Source organism: Vigna umbellata, chromosome 2, assembly GCF_029865625.1.
Source record: "Vigna umbellata cultivar VRB3 chromosome 2, Vumbellata_1.0, whole genome shotgun sequence".
NCBI classification, from domain to species: Eukaryota; Viridiplantae; Streptophyta; class Magnoliopsida; order Fabales; family Fabaceae; genus Vigna; species Vigna umbellata.
The window spans coordinates 32,531,949-32,558,426 of record NC_142166.1 but is presented as its reverse complement, the minus strand read 5'-3'; the positions used below and the strand labels follow the sequence as shown (position 1 = coordinate 32,558,426).

The 26,478-nt window shown below is 35.7% G+C and overlaps 1 protein-coding gene across 1 annotated transcript in view; it reads right to left on the bottom strand.

Moving 5' to 3' along the window:
* LOC148203824 (uncharacterized) overlaps positions 1 to 26,478 on the bottom strand; it is a 47,991-nt gene that overhangs the window by 18,636 nt on the left and 2,877 nt on the right. The window contains exons 2-5 of the mRNA XM_088107774.1: positions 22,244 to 23,442; positions 7,796 to 7,992; positions 7,110 to 7,297; positions 5,771 to 5,915 (exon numbers count right to left, since the gene is read on the bottom strand). Coding sequence (XP_087963900.1) covers positions 5,771 to 5,915; positions 7,110 to 7,297; positions 7,796 to 7,992; positions 22,244 to 23,442 — 1,729 coding nt within the window. The remainder of the gene's footprint in view (positions 1 to 5,770; positions 5,916 to 7,109; positions 7,298 to 7,795; positions 7,993 to 22,243; positions 23,443 to 26,478) is intronic.

Below are 26,478 nucleotides of genomic sequence, written 5' to 3'. Positions count from 1 at the left end.
CTGCCTTTCATTGATCAGATACTCAAGCGGTTGGCAGATAAGTTTCATTATTGTTTTCTTGATGGTTTTTCTGGATATTTTCAAATACACATTACTCTTGAGAATCAGGAAAAGACCATATTTACTTGCCCCTTTTACACTTTTGCCTATAGGAGGATGTCTTTTGGCTTATGCAATGCACCTGGTACATTTCAACGGTGCATGCTAATCTTTTCAGTGATTTTCTAGAGAGTTGCATAAAGGTGTTTATGAACGATTTCGTTGTGTATGGATCCTCTTTTGAATCATGTTTAGACAGTTTTGAAACCAACCTTGTTCTCAATTTTGAGAAATGTCACTTCATGGTGGAACAAAATTTAGTTTTAGGGCATATAATTTCTAGCAAGGGTATAGAAGTAGATCCTACAAAAATATCTGTTATTGCACAATTGCCTTACCCCTCTTGTGTTCGAGAGATGCAGTCTTTTCTTGCGCTTGTAGGTTTCTGTAGGTGCTTTATTAGATATTTCAGCAAGAAAGGTATTCCCCTATCCAAACTGCCACAAAAAGATGTGGAATTTTGCTTTGATGACACACGTAAGCATGTTTTTGACTGCCTTAAGGAAGCTTTGACCACAACTCCAATCATTCAAGCACCATGTTGGACAGCCCCATTTGAACTGATGTGTGATGCATCCAACTATGCATTGGGGGTTGTCTTGGCTTAAAAGATTGACAAGTTGTCGAGAGTGATATATTGCGCTTCCAGAACTTTAGATGTTGCCGAAGCTAATTACATAACCACTAAGAAAGAGTTGTTCGCAATTGTTTTCGCTTTTGATAAGTTTAGATCTTATTTGATTGGTTCACCTATTATTATGTTTACTGACCATGCAGCTCTAAAGTTTCTCTTAAAGACGGCTGAGTCAAAGCCAATACTATTTAGGTGGATGCTCTTAATCCAAGAGTTTGATTTGCAAATCCAAGACAAGAGTGGAGCACAAAACTTAGTTGTAGACCACCTCAGCAAGATTGAAAGAGTTGAGGATGAAGCTGATGTGTTGCCCATTCAGGATGACTTTCCTTATGAGAACTTATTGACAGTTTCAATTTCTTACCCTACCCCTTGGTTTGCAAATAGTGTGAATTACTTAATTGCTTCTGTTTTGCCTCGCTTAGCATCTCGTACTCAAATTGCTAAAATGAGGAGTCATGTTAAGTACTATATACATGATGATCCATATTTGTGAAAGTAGTGCAGTGACTAGGTTTCTAGAACATGCACACCTGACCATGAGATTGACTCGATCTTGCAGTTTTGTCATGCTTCCTCACTTGGTGGTCATATGGGAATACATAGACCAACTCTCAAGGTGCTTGATTGCAAATTTTACTGGCCCACCATCTTCAACGATGCGGGGAGGATTTGTAGCACCTGCGAGACATGTCAAACCACAGGAGGATTGTAACACCCGAATATTTTAAAGGGTATTACTGATAGTAGAGACTAAATTAATTTGATATCTCATATAAACAATCAAACTTTATTTCAATTACTCCAAAGTACAATACCAAACTTACAAACTTTAAACAATATAGTCTTCACCATTGAAATTTCAACTTATAAATTTTACACAACATAATCTTCCCAATACAAATTTATTCTTTTTACAAAAATCCCTGAAAGTTTTTCCCCGCATCTCTCTCATCTCTAAGCTTTTTCAACCGCATCTGCAACATTATCTAATCACATATAACATGAGTTATATGATCATAGTACAAACAAATAAGGGTAAGCCAACCATATCATAAAATCATTAAACTTGTAACAAAAATATTAAAATCATGTATTTCTGCAATTGATAAAATATCATTATTCCGATGTCATTAATTCATCATTATCAAAATCATCTTTCTCATTTCCATAAATCTTACAAGTGTACCATGCTTACTCATGAAGCCTTATGATCAGACCGCTCTCTGCCTGCTTCCTTAAGCCTCACTTACATACTATGTCTTACTTTGTGAAGCCTTATGGTCAGACCCCTCTCTGCCTGCTTCCATAAACCTCAGGTGTTACTTTGCTCATACCAAACTCTCATGGTATAACTCGAACATACTACTCCCGGTAGTAAACATCATTTCATAAGTAATGATTTCTCATATCCACTCCAACATTTCATAAAAACCAACAATTCATACCCTCTTATCCACCTAACTCAATCATGTTCATTCTTTAATCATGAATTCATAATAACCCGTTTTGGTATCGATAAATTAAACATATTGCCAGATATCATGCTTCATATTATAAACTCATTTTGCCCATAACGAGTATAACTCAACATATTTTCACCAAACAAAGATCATGGATCAACCAAAATACATCAACATATCTTAGGAACTACATATTAAAGTCTGGGCTCAATGTAATGATAAATAAAATATATATGAAATTTTTACCATGATAATATTATGCATCTACAATCAACTTGTTTTATTTTATTTTCATCCTAATAGAGATTTTTCTTTACCCCAATTGGTCACCGGAGAGGACCCAGATGTCTGAACGCATCAAACTCACCTTCGACGCTAGCACATATGACTAGTCACAACTGACTGGACCAGGCCAGGGCTGCTCTATGATCAGGGATGTGCCAACTCAGGTTTTTAAGGTTCCTCTATCCTACCAACAAAGGGAGGCCTTCAATAATTAACAATTTGTTTATTTAATTTATCTACCTTGTTTTCTTATGCTCTAAATCTTAAAATGCCTAATTTTACTTCCTCTCACAACAACCTCAAACACTGTATATATATTTAACCCCCATATACAAGCTATTACAGAACCCTTATTCCAAACCTTCCAACAAGATTAATTTCAGCCAACAAACTCATTCAATAAAATCATCACAATAAACATCCATAATAGAATTCATACAAGATAATTATAAACAATTAACAATAATAAAACATTACTATAAATGGTCATAGAAGAATACAATATTTGACAATCATAAAAATAATCTTAATATAAAAATTCATGGGGAAACAAGAAGTTGAATCTGGCAGAGCCGGTTAGACAACTTCTAATCCATCCATCAATACATTATAATTAAATAACAAGAACGATACATGTCTGGGGAAATAAGAAGTTGAATCTGGCAAAGCCGGTTAGACAACTTCTAATCCTTCCAAAAATGCAATAAAATAAATAAGTAAAGAAATAAATAGTTTGGGGAAACAAGAAGTTGAATCTGGCAGAGCCGGTTAGACAACTTCTAATCCTTCCAAAAATGTAATAAAATAAATACGGAAGGAAATAAAAAGTTTGGGGAATCAAGAAATTGAATCTGGCAGAGCCGGTTAGACAATTTCTAATCCTTCCAAAATACAATAAAAAAAATAAGGAAAACAATAAAATGTTTGGGGAAACAAGAAATTGAATCTGGCAGAGTCGGTTAGACAGTTTCTAATCCTTCCAAAATACAATAAAAAAATAAGGAAAACAATAAAATGTTTGGGGAAACAAGAAATTGAATCTGGCAGAGCCGGTTAGACAATTTCTAATCCTTCCAAAATACAAAAATAAACCACTAATAACATACAATTGACATAACATAATCAATATCACATTTTACAACTATCACACTTGGATATTAACACACAAAAAAACATATTCTCATTTAAAATTCAAAATCATACAGAAACAAAATACTCCATATTTAAGATTTAAAATCAGACAAAAGAAAAATATAGCATATTCAAGACTCAAGATAATACAAAAAGAAATACTCAAAGTTAGCTTCCCTTACCTCTATTCCAGACTTAGTTTCCTCTTCTCAAACCGTTCTCCGGAAACTTCCAGAATTTCCTCTCTTTAACTAGAATTTCCTCTAACTCTCTTCTCTCACAATTTCTCTAGAATTTTGGTGTAAATCTTCAGCCTCCCCCCCTTGGCTATTTATAGCCAAAAATTTTACTATTCATTTTTACTATTCATTTTTACTATTCACTTTTACTATTCATTTTTACTATTCAAAAATTATTTTTTATTCACCATTCTTATCTCTGAATGATTAATTCTACGTGGAGTGTTCTCTTCCATAATTTATTTTAATATTTTTTTTTTAACTATTCACTATTCACTATTCACTATTCACTATTTACTATTTACTATTCACATTTCTAAAAAAAATCCTAAATAAGTTATCAAAAATTTGAAGCTCTCCCTCTAAAATTACTATAACTTTATATCCAAAAATTTACATTTTTCTATCCATTAAAATTATTATTACTAATAAAATGTTAAAATTTACTATTATAAATATTTTTTTTTTCATGGATCTTACATTTTAACTTACAAATATTTTCAAGGATCTTACAATCTCCCCAACAACAATTATTTTCGCCCTCGAAAATTATTTATTTAAACAAAGACTATTTAACAAAAAAAAAATTACTTACAAAAGAGATATGGATATTCCTTTATCATAAATTCTTCCAATTCCCAAGTCATTTCCTGTGTGTCTTCATTCCAAAGTACCTTTACCGTGCGAATATCCTTCCCTCTTAACTTTTTCATTTGAACATCTAGTATACGCACTGGGCCAACTTCCATTGTTAAATTTTCCTTGACCTGAATTTCATCAACTTCTAACACATGCTTTGGATCTGGAATATACTTCCTCAGTTGGGATACATGAAAAACGTTATGCAAATATGTCAATCGAGGTGGTAGTGCTATCTCATAAGCCACTGGCCCAATCTTTTTGAGAATTTGATACGGTCCGAGAAATTTTGGTGTCAGTTTCCTCATCTTGATAGCTCTCCCGACTCCTGTAGTTGGCGTCACTCGTAAGAATACATGATCTCCTTCTTCAAATTCTAACGGTCTTCTTCTTTTGTCGGCATATGACTTTTGTCTACTTTGAGTTGCTTTCATCCGATCTTGGACTAATTTTATTTTTTCTGTGGTTTGTTGTAATAGCTCGGGTCCCACTGTCAGTGCTTCCCCATCTTGAAACCAACACAACGGTGTTCTACATCTTCTTCCATATAAAGCTTCATATGGTGGCATACCAATACTGGAATGATAACTGTTGTTGTAAGTAAATTCTACTAATGGTAGTATCTCATTCCAACTTCCAAGATGATCTAATACACAAGTTCTCAGCAAATCCTCCAAAGATTGAATAGTCCTTTCTGTTTGACCATCAGTCTGAGGGTGATAAGCCGAACTCATCTTCAACTGTGTTCCCAGAGCCTTCTGTAGCGTCTGCCAAAACCTTGAAGTAAACCTTGGATCTCTGTCTGACACAATGCTTGTAGGTATGCCATGCAACCTCACTACTTCCCCGATGTATAACTCCGTCAGCTTTTCTAGTGACATACGTTGATTAATAGGCAAAAAGTGAGCGCTCTTGGTTAGTCTATCAACGATAACCCAGATAGAATCGTGACCTTTTGATGATTTTGGTAAATGTGTTACAAAGTCCATCGAGATACTGTCCCACTTCCATTGAGGAATGTCTAACTGTCGTAACATCCCTCCCGGTTTTTGATGCTCCACTTTTGCCTTTTGACACACCAAGCAGGCTGCTACAAACTCGGCCACATCCCTCTTCATTCCATTCCACCAAAATGACTCTTTTCAGGTCCTTATACATCTTAGTCATACCTGGATGTATGCTAAGACGACTTTTATGGCCTTCGTCTAAAATTAAATGTTTTAATTCACTCTTTGCAGGGATACACACTCTGTTTTTAAATCGAAGTATGCCATCTTTACTTAGAACGAACTCCTTAGCTTGATCGGTGTCCAACAACCTGATCTTTTGCTGCAACTCTTGATCCATCGACTGCTCAACCTTTACTTGTTCTAAGAAGTCACTAGTGATTACTAAATGACTACACCATATGTGATCTGGGTTTAACTGCAACCCCAAGTTCATATCACGTAACTTTTCTAACAGTTCTAATTCCTTCACCATCATCGTTGTTATCTGAGCTTGTCTCCTACTCAATGCATCTGCCACCACATTGGCTTTTCCTGGGTGATATAAAAGCTCGAAGTCATAGTCCTTCATATATTCCATCCATCTTCTTTGTCGCATGTTCAATTCCTTTTGATCGAACAAATACTTTAGACTCTTATGGTCACTAAAAACTTGGAAACTTGCCCCATAGAGGTAGTGTCTCCATGTCTTTAATGCAAATACTACTGCTGCAAGTTCGATGTCATGCGTTGGGTAGTTCTTCTCATGCGCTTTTAGCTGCCTAGATGCATAAGCTACAGGTCTCCTTCCTTGCATTAGAACGCACCCCAATCCTTGATATGACGCATCGCAGTACACCTCAAAAGATTTGCTAGAGTCTGGAATTATTAATACTGGTGCTGACGTTAGTCGTTGCTTCATATTTTCAAAACTGGCTTCGCACTTGTTAGTCCACAGAAATGGTTGATCTTTACGAGTTAACTGAGTTAGAGGACCTACAATCTTGGAAAACCCTTCGACAAAACGTCGGTAATAACCGGCTAATCCTACAAAACTTCGTACTTCAGTTACAGTTTTCGGCCGCTCCCACTTTAGCACAGCTTCCACTTTTGCTGGATCCACTGAGATTCCTTGAGCAGAAATCACATGACCCAAAAATTGTACTTTCTCTATCCAGAACTCACACTTTGATAGTTTCCCATACAGTTGATGTTTTCTTAAAATTTCCAACGCCACCCTCAAGTGTTCTGCATGCTTTTCCTTATTCTCTGAATAGATAAGAATATCGTCTATAAATACTACCACGAACTTATCTAAACATGACCGAAATATTCTGTTCATGTAGTCCATAAAAATCGCTGGGGCATTCGTCACACCAAACGGCATTACTACGTACTCAAAGTGTCCATAGCGAGATCTGAAAGCCGTCTTTTGTACATCTTCCGTCTTGACAAGAATCTGATGGTAACCAGATCTGAGATCAATTTTTGAAAACACCTCTGCTCCTCTCAACTGATCTAATAGATCATCGATTCTTGGCAAAGGATATTTGTTCTTTATTGTAACCTTGTTCAACTGTCGATAATCCACGCACAACCTTGAACTTCCATCCTTCTTCTTCACTAGCAATACAGGAGCTCCCCATGGAGACACACTTGGACGGATAAACTTCTTCTCCAACAGATCTTCGATTTGCTTTTTCAACTCTGCTAGTTCGGCAGGAGCCATTCTGTATGCAGCCATAGAAACCGGGCCAGCTCCGGGCACTAGATCTATTGTGAAATCGATCTCTCGACTAGGTGGTAAACCTGGCACTTCTTCTGGAAAAACATCAACATATTCTTCTACCACAGGTATTCCGATGATTTGTTCTTCAGTATTCTCTCTTTTCTCCTGAGCTAACACCACATAGCAGGTAGCTCCATCTTTGATATCCTTCGCCGCGACTCGAGTTGAGCTTAGTTCTAAATTGTTCAAATTTAGAAACTCTATCTTTTGTTTCCCACAATCAATAAGAACGTGATTGGCAGTCAACCAATCCATTCCTAAAATAATGTCTAGATTTTGAAGGGGTAAGCAGATCAAGTTCACTTTGAACTTGCGTCCTGCAATTTGGATCGGGCATCCGACACAGACTGAACTGGTCGTAACTGGTCCCGATGCTGGTGTAGAAACTACTAATTCACACCCTAGATCAAGCATCGGTAATCCGAGTCTTTCTAAACATGCTAGGGATATAAAGGAGTGTGTGGCTCCAGAGTCAAACAAAACATATACGCATTCTCCTAACAGCATACAGGTGTGTAAGATTAATGTACCTGGCTTAGTAGCCTCTTCTGCAAACATTGCGAATACTCTTCCTGTTGCCCGGGGCTTTACTTCAGCAGAATCTTGTTGTTGTGGTTCTCCCACCTTCTTTTTCTTTGGACAGACATTAGCAAAGTGTCCCGGATCATTGCAGATGAAACATCTCTTCCCTTCAACTCTTTCCCCAATAAGTTTAGGGCAGTCACGTCTGAAATGTGCCCCTCCACACTCAAAACACTTCACTGTTCCTCGATATGATAATTGTGGTTTTTCATAAGGTTTCTTGTTGAATTTCATTGAAGATTCTCCCTTTGCAAGTCTGGAAACTCTACTTGGATCAAACTCCAATAATTCTATCATTCTGGCTTTCTCTACCAATGCTGGAAACTCTTGTATTTCCAATGGCATAAGTACCTTCTTCAGTTCATGCCTTAGTCCTCCCTCGAATTTTCGACATCTCCATTCTTCTGTGATATTCTGAGTATAAAACCTCGAGAGATAATTAAATTTTACTACGTATTCTTGTACTGATAACCTTCTTTGTTGTAAGGTCAGAAACTCCGCCTTCCTTGCAAATTTTGCACTGTTTGGAAAATATTTTTCCAAGAACCTTATCTTAAAGTTCTCCCAATTCACAGTCTCACCACGAACCGTCATCAACTGTTGCATACTTTCCCACCAATATTCAGCCTCACCCACCAAAAGAAATGATGCATAAGTTAATTTTTGTTCTTCTGAGCAAGTTATTACCCGAAAAATCTTCTCGTTCTGCCTTAGCCAACAGTCAGCCTCATCAGGAGTAGCCTCCCCATTAAATTTAGTTGGATCATGCCTTAAGAAGTCATTCAAGCTAGAATGATTTTGAGGTACTTGATCAACTTGTTGTTGCTGCATCTTTGTCGAGTTTAAATGATTTCTTCAAAAAGATAACAATACAATTTAGCATATGATATCAATTTCCTCCAAATAGTCATTTTCATCATAACCATTAATAGTTTTACTAAGAATAATAATTTCACTCCCCATAGTCCCAAAATACTTTCGAAAACCATTGCTCTGATACCATAATGTAACACCCGAATATTTTAAAGGGTATTACTGATAGTAGAGACTAAATTAATTTGATATCTCATATAAACAATCAAACTTTATTTCAATTACTCCAAAGTACAATACCAAACTTACAAACTTTAAACAATATAGTCTTCACCATTGAAATTTCAACTTATAAATTTTACACAACATAATCTTCCCAATACAAATTTATTCTTTTTACAAAAATCCCTGAAAGTTTTTCCCCGCATCTCTCTCATCTCTAAGCTTTTTCAACCGCATCTGCAACATTATCTAATCACATATAACATGAGTTATATGATCATAGTACAAACAAATAAGGGTAAGCCAACCATATCATAAAATCATTAAACTTGTAACAAAAATATTAAAATCATGTATTTCTGCAATTGATAAAATATCATTATTCCGATGTCATTAATTCATCATTATCAAAATCATCTTTCTCATTTCCATAAATCTTACAAGTGTACCATGCTTACTCATGAAGCCTTATGATCAGACCGCTCTCTGCCTGCTTCCTTAAGCCTCACTTACATACTATGTCTTACTTTGTGAAGCCTTATGGTCAGACCCCTCTCTGCCTGCTTCCATAAACCTCAGGTGTTACTTTGCTCATACCAAACTCTCATGGTATAACTCGAACATACTACTCCCGGTAGTAAACATCATTTCATAAGTAATGATTTCTCATATCCACTCCAACATTTCATAAAAACCAACAATTCATACCCTCTTATCCACCTAACTCAATCATGTTCATTCTTTAATCATGAATTCATAATAACCCGTTTTGGTATCGATAAATTAAACATATTGCCAGATATCATGCTTCATATTATAAACTCATTTTGCCCATAACGAGTATAACTCAACATATTTTCACCAAACAAAGATCATGGATCAACCAAAATACATCAACATATCTTAGGAACTACATATTAAAGTCTGGGCTCAATGTAATGATAAATAAAATATATATGAAATTTTTACCATGATAATATTATGCATCTACAATCAACTTGTTTTATTTTATTTTCATCCTAATAGAGATTTTTCTTTACCCCAATTGGTCACCGGAGAGGACCCAGATGTCTGAACGCATCAAACTCACCTTCGACGCTAGCACATATGACTAGTCACAACTGACTGGACCAGGCCAGGGCTGCTCTATGATCAGGGATGTGCCAACTCAGGTTTTTAAGGTTCCTCTATCCTACCAACAAAGGGAGGCCTTCAATAATTAACAATTTGTTTATTTAATTTATCTACCTTGTTTTCTTATGCTCTAAATCTTAAAATGCCTAATTTTACTTCCTCTCACAACAACCTCAAACACTGTATATATATTTAACCCCCATATACAAGCTATTACAGAACCCTTATTCCAAACCTTCCAACAAGATTAATTTCAGCCAACAAACTCATTCAATAAAATCATCACAATAAACATCCATAATAGAATTCATACAAGATAATTATAAACAATTAACAATAATAAAACATTACTATAAATGGTCATAGAAGAATACAATATTTGACAATCATAAAAATAATCTTAATATAAAAATTCATGGGGAAACAAGAAGTTGAATCTGGCAGAGCCGGTTAGACAACTTCTAATCCATCCATCAATACATTATAATTAAATAACAAGAACGATACATGTCTGGGGAAATAAGAAGTTGAATCTGGCAAAGCCGGTTAGACAACTTCTAATCCTTCCAAAAATGCAATAAAATAAATAAGTAAAGAAATAAATAGTTTGGGGAAACAAGAAGTTGAATCTGGCAGAGCCGGTTAGACAACTTCTAATCCTTCCAAAAATGTAATAAAATAAATACGGAAGGAAATAAAAAGTTTGGGGAATCAAGAAATTGAATCTGGCAGAGCCGGTTAGACAATTTCTAATCCTTCCAAAATACAATAAAAAAAATAAGGAAAACAATAAAATGTTTGGGGAAACAAGAAATTGAATCTGGCAGAGTCGGTTAGACAGTTTCTAATCCTTCCAAAATACAATAAAAAAATAAGGAAAACAATAAAATGTTTGGGGAAACAAGAAATTGAATCTGGCAGAGCCGGTTAGACAATTTCTAATCCTTCCAAAATACAAAAATAAACCACTAATAACATACAATTGACATAACATAATCAATATCACATTTTACAACTATCACACTTGGATATTAACACACAAAAAAACATATTCTCATTTAAAATTCAAAATCATACAGAAACAAAATACTCCATATTTAAGATTTAAAATCAGACAAAAGAAAAATATAGCATATTCAAGACTCAAGATAATACAAAAAGAAATACTCAAAGTTAGCTTCCCTTACCTCTATTCCAGACTTAGTTTCCTCTTCTCAAACCGTTCTCCGGAAACTTCCAGAATTTCCTCTCTTTAACTAGAATTTCCTCTAACTCTCTTCTCTCACAATTTCTCTAGAATTTTGGTGTAAATCTTCAGCCTCCCCCCCTTGGCTATTTATAGCCAAAAATTTTACTATTCATTTTTACTATTCATTTTTACTATTCACTTTTACTATTCATTTTTACTATTCAAAAATTATTTTTTATTCACCATTCTTATCTCTGAATGATTAATTCTACGTGGAGTGTTCTCTTCCATAATTTATTTTAATATTTTTTTTTTAACTATTCACTATTCACTATTCACTATTCACTATTTACTATTTACTATTTGCTATTCACATTTCTAAAAAAAATCCTAAATAAGTTATCAAAAATTTGAAGCTCTCCCTCTAAAATTACTATAACTTTATATCCAAAAATTTACATTTTTCTATCCATTAAAATTATTATTACTAATAAAATGTTAAAATTTACTATTATAAATATTTTTTTTTTCATGGATCTTACATTTTAACTTACAAATATTTTCAAGGATCTTACAAGGATGACTTTCTTAGAGACAACATATGTTGCAACAACCCATGCTGTTCTACGAGGTATTTGATGTTTGGGGTATAGATTTCATGGGTCCTTTCTCTATCTCTTTTGGTTTTTCATATATCCTCCTAGTTGTTGATTATGTTTCGAAATCGGTGGAAGCAAGAGCCATCAGGACTAATGATACTTGAGTTGTTGTAGATTTTGTCAAATCTCACGTCTTTTGTAGGTTTGGAGTTTCCAAAGCCATTGTTAGAAATCAAGGAACTCATTTCTGTAACAGATCCATGTTCACTTGCTCATTAGAGTCGTGTGAGCTTGTTGTAGATTCATTATCTTCCTCCCAAGCAATATATGTCTTCTTTTTCTTGAAGAACTTCTTTTGGTCTGTTTCTTCACCCTTCTTTGGGTTTGGACAATCTGCCTTCATGTGTCCTGTCTCACTACAATCATAGCAACAATAGTTTGATGAAGATTCCTTGTTTTCCTTCTTTCTGCCTTTAAATCTTCTTGTTCCTTTGAACTTCATGAACTTATTAAATTTCTTAACAAAGAGACCCATATCTTCTTCATCTTCTTCAGAGTCATCTTCTTCTTTAAGATTTTTGCCTTTATCAATCTCTGATTTGAACGCCAAAGTCTATTTCTTTCTTTTTTCTTCATCCTCGTTCAATCTCCTGAGATCCAGTTCATGTTCTCTCAACTTACCAAACAATGTAGCCATTGTAAGACCCATGAAAATTAAAAATATCTTTTATTTTATTTTTACATTTTGTGGTAATAAATAAATAATTATGATGTATATTTGTGTGTATAAATTGTTAAGAAAGTGAATGAAAATTTATTAATGTTAGATTTTATATTAATTTTCGAAAATGCATGAAATAAAAATTAAGTAAAAATGTTTGCACTATAATATCAATAAAAATGCATTGATGTAGTGGTGAGTGCTTGTAGAAGAGTGTTAGAGGTCTTGAGTTCAATTCCTACCTTAGACATTCCTTAGCTCCATTCCATTCTTCCAATTTTTATGATTGGTAGACATGTGGGAAGCTTAGTCTTTAGCTACGTAAATTATTGTATTATTCATGCATTATTGCATGGCTTCTAGAAAAGAGAGGGTGAGTTACTAGTTTAGTGATTTATTTTTAATTGCTCCATTGTTTAGATTGGTGCCCCTAAATATGGTATTTAGCCATCTAATTAGGTTGTGTACAAGATGATTGCATTATTGCTTTTTATTTTTTTCTTTGCTTTTAGAAGAGAGTAGTGTGGTGATTGGTGACTTTATGGTGGCTTAGAGAAAGTAGGAAAATTTGAGAAGACTTTGACACATGGGGCACATTAAATGTAAGTTAGGAGTATGAGAGAAAACTTGACTTCATATTTCCATCAACCCAAAAACATAGCACCTTGTAAGAAAAAAAAAGAGCTTCTAGTTGCTACCCTTAGTTGTGTATTGGAGAGAAGCCAACAAGTGGAGTAACCTTGGTGTTGCAATAAGAGGAGAGGAGTTAGGCAATCAAAGAAACCTTGAAGACCTTTTGGAAACTAGAGGTAAGGGGAGTAACCATGAAATATGTTTATATGAGGGGTGATGGTTAGTTTCAACCTTTATTATGTGTGAATAACTTGATGGAAATTGCATGGGCTTTTACTTTGTTGTTGCATGTAAGGGGTACATCTATGAAGCATATTTTGTATGGGATGAGGGGTTAGTTCATATCTAATATGCACGGATACTTGATGGGGTTTGCATGGGTATATGTTTTTGTTGTTGTATGTGAAGGGAGAACCATGGTACATGTATGTTTTGAGAAGAGTGGGTTGTGGTTCTTTGCATGCTTCATCTATGGGTATATATGTTATGTTTACTTGTTATACTTAAGACCTTATCTTGTTATATTTTTTTTTTGTGCATGTGGGGTTCATTCCTACACTTTTAATATAGGGTGTGTGGAGTGTGAGAGAGTGAGTTATATCTTCCTTTTGCTGGAAGAGATAAGTGAGTAAGTGAGAGGGTTAGAAGAGTGGTGGTGGTTGTAAGTTTTATGAGTTTTTGGGTATAGGATTAATCTATGTTTTACAGAGGAAATAATGGTGTTTGAGCATGAAGTTTAGTAAGAAACTAGATTTAGGGGAGTTTTCTCACATTTCCATGCTAGAAAATGTGTTCCAAACTCTCTCGTGTTCATTCCTTACGTAAATAATCGATTAAAATAGGTGTTAATTGATTATTTTGAGCTTAGAGATCCAAGAACACGAATTTCTCTTTGTGTTAATCGATTAACTTAAGCGTTAATCGATTAACGTTAATCGATTAACATAGGTGTTAATCGATTAACACGCAGAAGCTGAAAATAAAGTTTTTGCGGTTATCCCCGATTTATTTGAGATCCTTCCCGAAGTTTAAAACAGGCGTATGAGTAGTGAAATTAAAGCTCTTTGAGTCTAGTTTTCAATAAAAAAAAGGAATCAACTCATTCGGAGTTTACTAGAGAAATTAATGAGTTAAATTGGCATCAAAGGTTAAAGTTGAGCATACGTAGAGTGTGATTAAATTTCCAATTTTAGTAATTTTACTGCAGCTATCCCTGTTGTCCAAAAAGTACTTGTTTGGTGTCTAAAGAAATTTATTTGAGTCTAGTTTCCAACAAATCAAGAATCAACTCTATTGGAGCTTGGTAGAGAGAGTAATGAGAAAAATAGTCATCAAAGGTTAAAGCTGAGCATACCAGAGCGTGATTAAATTTCCAATTTTATTAATTTTACTACAGCTAGACCTGCTATCCAAAAATTACTAGTTTGTGTGTCCAAAGAAATATGTTTGAGTCTAGTTTCCAAAAAAGTAAGAATCAACTCAATTAGAGTTTGGTAGAGAGAGTAATGAGCAAAACAATCAACAAAGGTCAAAGTTGAAAATACCAGAGCATGATTAAATTTCTGATTTTAATAATTTCACTACAGCTAACCTGGTGTCCAAAAATTACAAGTTTGGTTTCTAAAGAAAGATTTTTAAGTCTAGTTTCCAATAAAAAAGGAATCAACTCATTTAGAGTTATGTACAAAGATTTATGAGCAAAATAGTAAGCGAAGGTCGGTGTTGACAATATCTAATTTTACAAGAGTACTTAGGTTTTGATGTAAAAGATGAGGGTTCCTCTTCCTTCTAGTGGAAGAGAATGATGAATCAATAGGGACCAGAAGTAAAAAAGAGAAAGGAGTTAAGTTAAGTTTGAAAAGAGAGGAAATTGAGTGTTTGAATATCGGTTAGATGAAATAGAAACAAACATGTGAAAACGGAAAAAGAGTGAGAAGAGTTAACATTTTTTTAAAAAAAATTGCTTGTAGGTACATGAAATTGGTATAAAAGTAAGAGTGAGCATATGTAAGTTGTAGTGAAAAGAAAGAAGATTGGTGTGGTTGATGACAAATTTATGAACATCGAAAAACGGCGCCAAAAGACTTGTTTAACCCTCGGCAAGTGTGACCGAATCGTATCAAGTAATAAACACGGTAAGATCAAGTATCGTTCTCCCAAAGGACTCATGGCCTATTTAGTTATATGATTTGTTGATTATTTAGGACTTGTGAACAATTGATTATAGGTTTCAAATGCATAAGACAATAAGTAAACATGTATGCATGAGTTTGATCAATGGAAAAGAGGAATACAAACACTTGAACAATTAGATGGATGAGTATGTTGTTGGGGTTATCAATTTCATCTTATCCACTCTCATATATTTTAGGAATTCATCATTGATGAGTCAATATTTTCTTCACTTCACTTAGTTTATTGTGCTAGAATTAATCGGGGAATTGTGCTTAAATGTCTAGTATTTTCCCATTTTTCTTAATTGTGCTTAATTCGATCAGAAATTCTTATTTTAATTAATTTGAATTATCTGAGACTAATTATTTCCATTACTGAGTGCAGGGAAATTATTGGAGAATATTTTGGGACTAAAAGAGAAATTTTTCATTAATTAAATTTTAAATTAAAATGAGAAACAAAAGTCAAAAATTCATTTCCATTTAGCTGGATATGCACACGGGAATAGCTCATGAGAACCGTCCAGCAAGGAGTTCTGCTACATCCACATAGAAAAGCTTTTAAAAAAATATATATTTTGGTTGGAATGTTGCAGTGTTGTTTTCAATTTAGGAAAATGATTTTATGTGGTAGAATAAAAGAGAAAGCGGGCTGCCACAATTTCCAAGTAAATGTCACGGCCTATGAGGTCCATCCACCACCAACAAAGTCATTTCTTTATTCGAAAAAGAGAAGCATATTCACGGTGAAGGCTGGAAGCTTGGAGGCGCTGGTTCCATTTGAAGAGAGTGGTGTGCACGGTGACATGGCTGGCTGGAAGAAAAGTGAGGTGCTACACGTAGATGGAAAAGAAGCTCACGGTCCAGCTGGAGGTGCACAAAGGCAGCAACCACCATATATAAGGAGGGGCTCTCACAAAAGAAGCAAGGGGCTGGAACATGTGAAAGGAGTCACGGTCAGCAACCTTCGTCCAGCAGCAGAGAAGATGGTAGCAAGGGACTGGTCCACGTAAAGGGTGAGTGGTACTCTTGGACGACTGGAAGAAGATCCCGCATAGAGACAAACACGGCTGAATGGAATTGAGAAGAGAAGCAAGCAGCTAAAATGCAAAAAGCACAAGCTGCACTGATTTACTTTTGAAAGCAGAGAGGAGCACACGGTGATTATTCTGGAGAAAAGAAAGCAAGACATGGAGGGCCCACCCTTTTTGCTTATTTTTGGCACATATACAGTAAAGAAAGACGTAGGGGGCTGTTAGGGAGACAAAAACGAAACACGGGCTAGAAAATCTGGCTGGAATCAAGGAGGAGTATACACGAGCATGTCTTAATTTTGGAAATAAAAAGGAAGAGAAGCAGCAGATGGAGTGACGGCCTAGAGGAGGCTCTCGCCTCTTTCTATTCCAGTAGCCAGCTCTGCGTTTTCATTTCAAACAGTGAATAACGTAGAATTTTATTTCTGAGCGTGTAGCTGAGTAATAGTGTGTTACAGTATTTGGAACAATTTACTCGTTTATTTGTTTATCTTCATTGTCCAGAATTTTAATTTAAATGTTGAATCTTTGATGAATTTTATTTTCAGTCAAGTGCTTTTATTTTTACTATCCCTTTTACCGTTCTGTTTTTACAGTCTTTAAAATTTATTTCAACGATTTAAATTCTGTTTTATTTAATTTCCAGTTTTAATTTATTTTATTTTCTGCATCAAAAACATCCAGAACCCCCTCCCCCCACTTCGTGTTTAATCTGAGACCGAACCACAAATTGGTCCTTGAGAGACGACCTAGGAGTCACTTCCTAGTACTATATTGTATTAATTTTTGCAATCAAATTTGACGGGTCGCGACAGCCCGCATCAATCATTCTTTTCATCAATATTAATGCCACTCTCTAAATCACCTTGCAAGAAGGCCTATCCTTAATTACGAGTTCATACAATTCCTAGCATCCCTAATAATTAATTCTGAAGCACAGAAGCTTAAAGACAACCAACCTTCATATTCCTATGTCTAGGCAATATGCTATTGGGAGAATTTCCCCGGATCTAGATTTCCTCGTACGTTCCCATAACGACAAAATCAATAATCATGGCATCGAATGAGTTAACCAATGCATGCTTTGAGCAAAGAGGAAAAACCCTAACTAATGATGAAAGAAAGCATGTATCTCGAATAAGATGTTTAAACAGAAATTCCTATATGAGAGTTTCACAAGATTACATTGATTCCCCAACAACAATACAAAGTTTAGTTCACCATATTCATGGTGAAACTAGATGAACAATATTGAAAGAATGAAAGATAAAACCCTAGAAAGATGAGTAGGTAGCCTGAGCATCCAAGATCTTCCTCCAAGGGGTGGAAAAGTGAGTGTTTGCTTCGTCTCCAGCCAAAGATACAAACCCTAGGAAGACCTAAAGCTTTTATATTGTTCCTAATATTACAGAAAAGTGGGCCTAAGCCCAAAAGACCACCGCTCAGCGGTACACTGCCGCTCAGCGGTACCAGCGCGTAGTAAATTTCCCCTCAGCAGCATTTTTACCCCTCAGCGGATGCAACGTGTTTTCCTGAGTGCCGCTCAGCGGTAAACTACCGCTGAGCGGTACTTGCGGCTTCTCCTTTTGCACTTTTTGAGTTCTTTTTTTATTCCATCTCTATCCTTCTTCACTTTTTTCACCAAATTCACCTTAAAACCTGCATAAAACACTGAAATCAAGTATAAACCTATCCAGCTCTCTTATTTCCAAAACTATGAACAACAGCATGATTCCAAGCTAGTTTCTAAGTGTTAAAGGTTGCTTTTAGTATCAATTTTAAGCATGAAAATAACAGTTTTTCAACTGTTATCACAACCCCAAACTTAGAACTTTGCTTGTCCTCAAGCAAACAAAATGTAACTCAATCTTCTACCAATCAATACAATGGTTTACTCCATTCAAAAATCCTCTTTTCAAGATAAGTAAAGACTTCAATTAAGCTCATGACAAAGATTTCAATCAAGACATACACATGCTTTAGTGTTCACAAAGTCACTTAATATCCAGCAAATGCTATTTTTCATGAATGATCAATCCACTAAGCATGGATGTTTATGTGCTCATGGAATATTTCCTCACTAAGTAAAGTGTTTCACTCAAACACAAGTGTATAAGAGGTAATCACTCATTCACTCTACTATCACAATGTCACATGAATTGACTTTGTCTTTCATTTAACCACAATCAAATAAATTCACAAGCATGCATCATCACAAGGACTTTTCAATGGTTTATAATGTGGCTGGGCTAACAAGAAAATTGGTTTTTCTAGATCACAAAACCCTTGAGTTTTAAGAGAATCATAAAACCACAATCATTCTTACTTTTCCCCAACTTTCTTTTGCATTGAGTTTTGCTTTCTCTTTTCTTTTCTTTCTCTTTTTCTTTCTCTTTTCACATACTTAATTCTTAGCTCTTAGGTCAATGCTTTCAATTTCCCTTTCTATTTTCTAGCAACCCCAAACTTGAACATTTGTCAATACCACAAAATATTTTCTACTTAACTCAAGGTAAAGCTTTTCAACAAGGGTTTTCAAATCATGTTCAAGGCTAAGGATTCAAAGGATAGAACACATAGTGTTCTCTTTTAGTGGCTAATTTCATGAAGTTGGCTAATAAAAGGGTTACCAACAAATAGCCTTGATCATATGATGCAAACAAGCAAGTAATTCAATCATAGAAAACCTGGGCAAAGTCATTCATGCTTTCAAAGTAATAGCATTCAATCACAAAAAATCTGGAGCTCAAAACCTCACATATATGCTCATTCACATTCCACATATACACATCTTTCTTAGTATCATAATCATGATCACAACATCATGCATTTGTTCACAAAGCTTGTGAATCACCAGTATAAGCATATAATGTGCACATCTCAGCATCAATCCATATCAAAGCATCATCAAGCATTACTTATCAAACAATCACAATCATAAGCAAACTATCATAACAGACAAAGTTTCCAATTGAGTACAACAAACCCTATTCTAAAAACAAAAGTAAATAAGTTCAGAACATAAAACAAAAACATAAGTCCTGCTCTAGTTATGATAGCATTCATCAGTAAATGCTATCTCAGCTCCTCATCAATCTGAGTTGTCATCTGTATCCTCTTCTTCTCCCTCATCTTCAGCATCCTCAAATGCATCATCCTCATCATCATCAACATCATCTTCATCCATCTCCATAGCTGAAGCTTCAGTTGCTTCAGCTTCAGCTACTTCAGCTCTGCCTCCTTGTACCTGCTCTTCTGGCCAAGCTACCACATTATGAAACTCCTCCATAGTCCACCTGTGTGCTGGAGGTGTATCAAACATTCCAACAATCATCTCAGCAGTGGCCACCTGCCCTCTGTGGATAGACTGTAACTGCGCACCTATAAGAGACATGTACATGTCCCTCATTTGGAAAGGTTCTGCTTCATCTGTCTCAGCAGATGCCTGACTCTGTGCTTGCCCTCTTTCTTTGCGAGTACGGCGTGGTGGAACTGGCTGAGCTGCCTCCTCACCTCCACAGTATTGTCTGTAATAGGCCTCATCAATTGCTTTCCTTGGCCTTTCAAATGGTGGAGCAGAAGTATCCACCCCAGCTATCTTGGAGAGGTGTGTAATCAAAGAAGGATGTCCTAAGGGTGCTTTGCTGTTTGTTGTGTTAGCACACACCCTTATCTCATCAGCTATTACCTGTCCAATATTGACATTCAAGTTCCTGATTGCACAGTAAAGGAGGAGTGCCCTGCTAAGAGTGATGTCTGACACATGAGAACATGGTTGAATGTTGGCATGAGAAAATGCCATCCAATACTTTGCAAGAGGAGTCAAGTCAGTCCTCCTAATGTTTACCACAGAGCCAGTTCTATTCCTCTGAAAATGTCCTCCAGGTACACATAAAACTCTCTCCACATCATCAAAATCAGTGTCTTCTTCCATACATAGAGCAAACTGGCACTGCTCACCAGCCCACACAGTACCCAAGAAGTTGTTGATGGAATCAGGATCATACCTAATAGCATGGCCTCTGACATAGCCTAGGTAATTCTCAGCCGGATAATCACCAATCTTCCTTGCATTGGTGTAGAATTCTTTCACCATAGCTATATTGGCAGGTGTAGGATATGTGGCTAGCTTTCCCCAATCATTTCCCAACAATTGCTCTCCAAATTGAGGAGCAAAGTAAGGTATCATTCCAACCTTCCTCTCCATAAGGACTCTCCTATCTTGGACCACCTTAAAGTTCTTCTCATGTTTGCGAGATAGGAACCTACTAGAATGGGGTTGTTCTGGTTCCTTTTCTTTTCTTTTGGATGCCATGGTCTTCACTCTTTTGCCCGAAGAGGATGTCATTCCTACATCAAACACAGATTACAAAACCACAAAACATGTTGTTAATCATTAGTAAACCACAAACAACACCTTATTTTGAAGCTAAACCACCGTTGAGGGTCAAAATCACCCCTCAACGCCACCATTGCAATAATCCAGTACACAACTCAACAAAAATAACATATATGTCAGAGTGCCGCTCAGCGGCAATTTACCCCTGAGCGGTGACTCTGTAGATTTTTGAAAAATGCACTTTTAACCTGTCCTAACTCCACCCACATGCAATTTTCAGTCTTTCAGATCAAAATCATTCAGTTCAATCGGTTCAAACATCAATTAAATCATTAAATTATGCATAAAAATCAAAACCCCTAAAAATTCATGCTTCAACAATCAAATTCAAACTCAAGAACCCTAGAATGGAAAATGCTTGACTTACTTGGGTGGAGATGCTAGATGAATGGAGAATGCTTTCAAGCTATGAAGAATAATGATGCTCTCTTCAACTCTAAACTTAGATGGAAAACTAGTGAAAAAGTAAGTGGAAGGAAGATTTTCTCAAGAGGGATGAGGGAAAAGTTGTAAAGAACCTTTGAAAAAGTATGTAGGAGTGTGTGTGCAGAGAAGAATCTGAAAAGAGAAGCCAAGGCGCAGCTTAGGGTATAAAAATACCCTAATGGGCTCGGGTTCTGCTAAGGGGCAACCTAAGCCCAGTCTGCGACACTACTGCTCAGCGGCACTTTCGGGAAGTGCTCTTCTTCTCCCTAGCTTAACCTAAGTGCCTCCTAAACATACCCCTCACTTGCTCCCTGCAATAAAATTCTCATATTACTCATGCAAATCCCTATTATGCAACTAAAGTAAAACAAACAAAAATATAATCAATCAACTGGGTTGCCTCCCAGGTAGCGCTTGTTTAACGTCACGAGCCTGACCCAAAATCCACCAACACCCATCAGTAGGTGTAAATCTTTCTTACCTTCACCCGTCATTAGGTGTAACAAACCTAGTATCTTTTAGTAGATACTTAACTACCTAGCATCCTTCAGTAGATGCTATACCCAAAAATTTTATAGAAATAATGTCCAACTGATTAAAAATTACAAAACCAAAATAAAATCAAAAGAAAAAATGTCCTCAAATCATTAGAATGCCTTCTAGCAAGCGCTCTTTTAACATCATTAGCTTGACCCAATAAAGTTCAAGTTCTTTCTTCATGGTTGATGTTCATATCACACCAACTCATCAACTGATTTCGGTACACTTTTTTGACTCTTGTAGAATGTGGAGACTCTATCTCTATCATCTCATTTTCTTTGTAGCCTTTCACAACCCACAACTTGTTTTTGAATCTCACAGGTTTACCAAGTTGGAGTCGTTCTTTCATCCAGTCATCGTGGACTTTTCTTCCTCTTCCAATCTTTTCTTCTTCCTGTACCTGAAACAACAAACAATATTTACCTTTAACCTTGGGCTTTTCATCTTCAGGGTTAGTCATGAGTACATCTTGATATGCAGCTTTATGACTAGCTTCTTCCTCCTGCATCTGCCTCTCTTCTTTGAAGACATCTACAACAACTCTTTCTTCTCGGTCTTGGAGCACCACTATACCTTCATCCACATCAATGATGGCTTTGGCCGTTTTCATAAACGGTCTTCCGAGAATAATGGGTATCTCTTTAGTCTCTATCTCCATCACCACAAAGTCTACCAAGAACTGTAGTTTGCCTACACAAACTAAAATATCCTCTGCTATTCCATAGGGTTTCTTTGAGGATCCATCTGCCATTACTAAGTTAACCTTTATAGGCTTCACATCAACATCACCAATCTGCTCAAGTAAAGAATAAGGTATCAAGTTAACACTTGATACTAAATCAAGTAAAGCCTTCTTTATCCTTTTCTTCCCTATTGTGCATGGAATGGAGAAACCTCCTAGATCTTTTGCTTTTGAAGGGAATGGCTCCTTTTTAACAACTTTATACTTCTTTGTATCATCATCTCTACGTCTTTTCTTTGTAGAGATTTCTTCCTCAGCTTTTGTATAAACTGCAATATGTTGTAATATCTCCTTCCAAGGTACATCATTGTCCACCATATTGAATAATTCTGTAAAATCAAATTGTTTCTCTTGATTTATTGGAAAAGGAAAAATATCTTTACTCTTTATCTCTCTTCTCTCTCCTTTCTCTTTTCTCTCTTCTTTTTCTTTTTCTTTTTCTCTCTTTTCTCTCTCTTCTTTTTCTCTCTCTTCTTTTTCTTTCTCTCCTTTTTCTTTCTCTCTGTCTAACTCAATTGTTTCATCATTTGTACTCTCCAACACTTTACATTCTTCCCTAGGGTTAACCTCAGTATTAGCCCCAAAATTTTTGTCAGGCCTTTCTTCCAACTGCTTGGTAATCTGACCCATTTGAATCTCCAAGTTCTTAATAGCAGCTTCAGTGCTCTTTTGAGAAGATTCAGTTTTCTGTATGAATTGCTGAAGAGTTTCTTCCATCCTTATTGATCTTTCATTAAGTATAGAAATCTGTTGCCATAAGGTTGGTTGTTGTTGTTGCTTGTTAAATTGCCCAGTTTGTCCAGCTTGCCCACTTTGTCCTTGACCAATGCTTGGGTGTGGTTTCCACCCTTGATTGAAATTCCCCTTACGGTATGGAAATTGATTGGCCATGAAGTTAACATCCTCTAAAGCTTCTGCTGGAAAGGCGCATTGACCATTGATATGGTCACCCCCACATAATTCACACAACTATGATTGAACCTGTGCAACAGTCTTTAACTCTTTTGGCAGTTGTGCAAGTGTTTTTGTGAGAGTCTCTGGTTGTTGAGTTAGTATCTTGTTCTGTGCTACCAAGACATCATTGGTTTGTAACTGTAGAACTCCTTTTTGTTGAATATGAGCTCCTCTTTCACTGTTCAGCTCATGATCATGTGTAGCCATGTTTTCAATTATTTCTGTAGCTTCCTCTGGAGTTTTCCATTTGATATTTCCTCCAGCTGAGGCGTCAAGCATCATCTTGGTTTGTGAACCAAGACCTCCAAGGAAGATCAAGACTACTTCCACTTCGTCGAAACCATGCGTGGGAGTTTTTCTTAATAGGCTTTTATATCTGTCCCATGCATGACCTAGTGATTCCTCCATGCCTTGCCTGAAAGATGAAATCTCTTGCTTTCCTTTATTTACCTTTGATTGTGGAAAGTATTTGCTTAGGAACTTTGTCACCACTCCTTCCCACTCTGTAAAGCTTCCTTCTGGAAAAGAGTTCAACCAAAGCTTAGCGTTGCCTCCTAATGAGAATGGAAACAGGCTAAGTTTGATTGCTTCGTCCGGCACCCCATTTATCTTTACTGTGTTGCAAATCTCATTAAAAGTTGTGAGATGCTCATATGGGCTTTCGTGGACAACCCATTAAATTGGTTACTCTTAACCAGTTGGATTAATGTCGGTTTCACCTCCATATTAGTTGCATTGACTCTTGGTCTTGCTATGCTATTGAAATGCTAAGGTCCAGCTACATTAGTGTAATCTGCAAGAGTTCTTCTGGCATTATTATTCTCCATCTCCTCAGTGCTATGGATCAGAACCTTGTGGTGATGGTTGTAACAAAGTTTCCAGAGAAGGAAAAAGTTTTCTAGATGTACGGATTCTTCTCCTCCATCTACTCTCGTCTAAGCCTTCAAGAAGAGGTTCTGCAGTTTTCTTACTTCTAGTTCGGATTGCTTCCTGCATACACAAGAAAACAAATCCCTAGAAAAATTGGTTAGCACAAAAAGATATAGAAGAAGATATAAGATCAGACATAAGAAAAAAAAATAAAAACAGAATATAAAAACAGAAAACAGAAAAATAAAAATAGAAAAATAAAATAAAAACCGAAACAGAAAATAAAAACAGAAAATAAAATAAAATAAAATAAAAACCGAAAAATAAAAACAGAAATTCAAATTTCAAAATTAAAATTCAAGTCAAAGATAATCAATAATCACACAAATGAACTAGTTAAACCACGAGTCCCCGACAACGACGCCAAAAACTTGATTGCAAATTTATGAACCCCGGCAACGGTGTAAGGCTCATGAAAAATATTTATAATAGTAAATTTTAGCATTTTATTAGTAATAATAATGGATAGAAAAATGTAAATTTTGGATATAAAATTATAGTAATTATAGAAGGAGAGGTTCAAATTTTTGATAACTTATTTAGGATTTTTTTAAGAAAATTGAATAGAATGGTGAATAGTAAAAAGTGAATAGTGAATAGTGAATAGTAAATAGTGAATAGTAAAAAAAAAAAAAAAAAAAAAGAATTCCTTAGCATGGAAGGAATTAGAATAGGAATTCCTTAGCATGGAAGAAATTAGGATCAGATTTAATAAAGTGGATGATTAAAATATTATTTTTAAATAATATTAAAATAATAAATAATATTAAAATATTAATGAATAGTAAATTTTTTTACCTATAAATAGCCATGGGAGGGAAGGGTATTCTTCACCAAGAGAAGAGGAATCAAGTGATAGCTTGAGAAATAGAGAAGAAATAGTTAGGGAGAAATTTTTAGTTGCAAGAAGAGTAGAGGTTCTGAAGAGTTTTCGGGGAAACAAATTCGGAGCAGGAGATTAAGTCTGCAATAGAGGTAGGGGAGCTAACCTTTCTATGCTTTTATATTATGATTTAATATGTTTTATTACTATTCATATCTTGAAATTCTGTGTGAATACTGTTAATGCTTATTGTATATCTATCTATGTTGAAATTCGGTGTAAATATTATATGCTGTTGTTTTGAATCTGTAAATAAGAAATTTGTTAAAAACTAGTTGAGGAACACTTTGGCTAAGGAAAGACTTGGTACTTAAGTTGTCCATTGTGACGCACCTCTCTTTCCTGGAAGTCTACTCGATAAGTTTTTAACTTAAATCCTATTGAACAGATTTTGTAATGTTAAATTATTGTGTAATATATCTTGTTGGAATATATTCAGTTTGTATGATTTCTGAAATGATTCGATTTTATTAGATTTGAATTTATGCATCTGAACATGATTGTGAATTATAATAATGTGATTTATGTGGAAAGTATGTGAATGTATGAGATATGTTAGATTCACTGTGATAATATGATGGTATATGGTTATTCGTGTCTTGGGTTAAGTTTCAAAGTGACAGTATGATTCATGAACGTAATTCCATGATCCTCAAGGAGAGGATACATGGTGGTGATGTGGGGGTGTATAGAATGATTACATGGTAGCTCAGTTTTGGGGGTCATCCTGAAACTCCAATGGTCTTTCTTCTCATGTAAAAAGGATTGAATCATGTGGTGAGGAGTAGCAGGAGGTCCTAGTCTTAGGTGCTTCCATATGATCCAAGGTGAGTGATGACGGATTAACCTCGTGACTGTGGTAGGGCGGTAGTGCTCAAGTTTCATAAGGCGGTAGTGCCGGGCGGTAGTGCCCAAGTTTCATAAAGCCACCACGAGTGCAAGACCCGCCATAGCTCGGTAATCATTCTAGTCCGGACGAGTCGGGTTATAAAGTAACAAGTCTTGTGATGTCAATTTACCATGTGTATCAAAGTAATGGATGAGTATGTATGATGTGATTGTTGTATGATGGTATGAGTATGTATGACATAATTATTATATGAGGTTTGCATGCATGTTTCATAAATGATTGGTTGCATGTTAGCTCACCCTACTTGTTTGTGTTTGGGTATGTGCGATGATCGTATAATTCGTTATACGGGAGCAGATGGCAAGGAGGATACGTTGGAAACAGTACT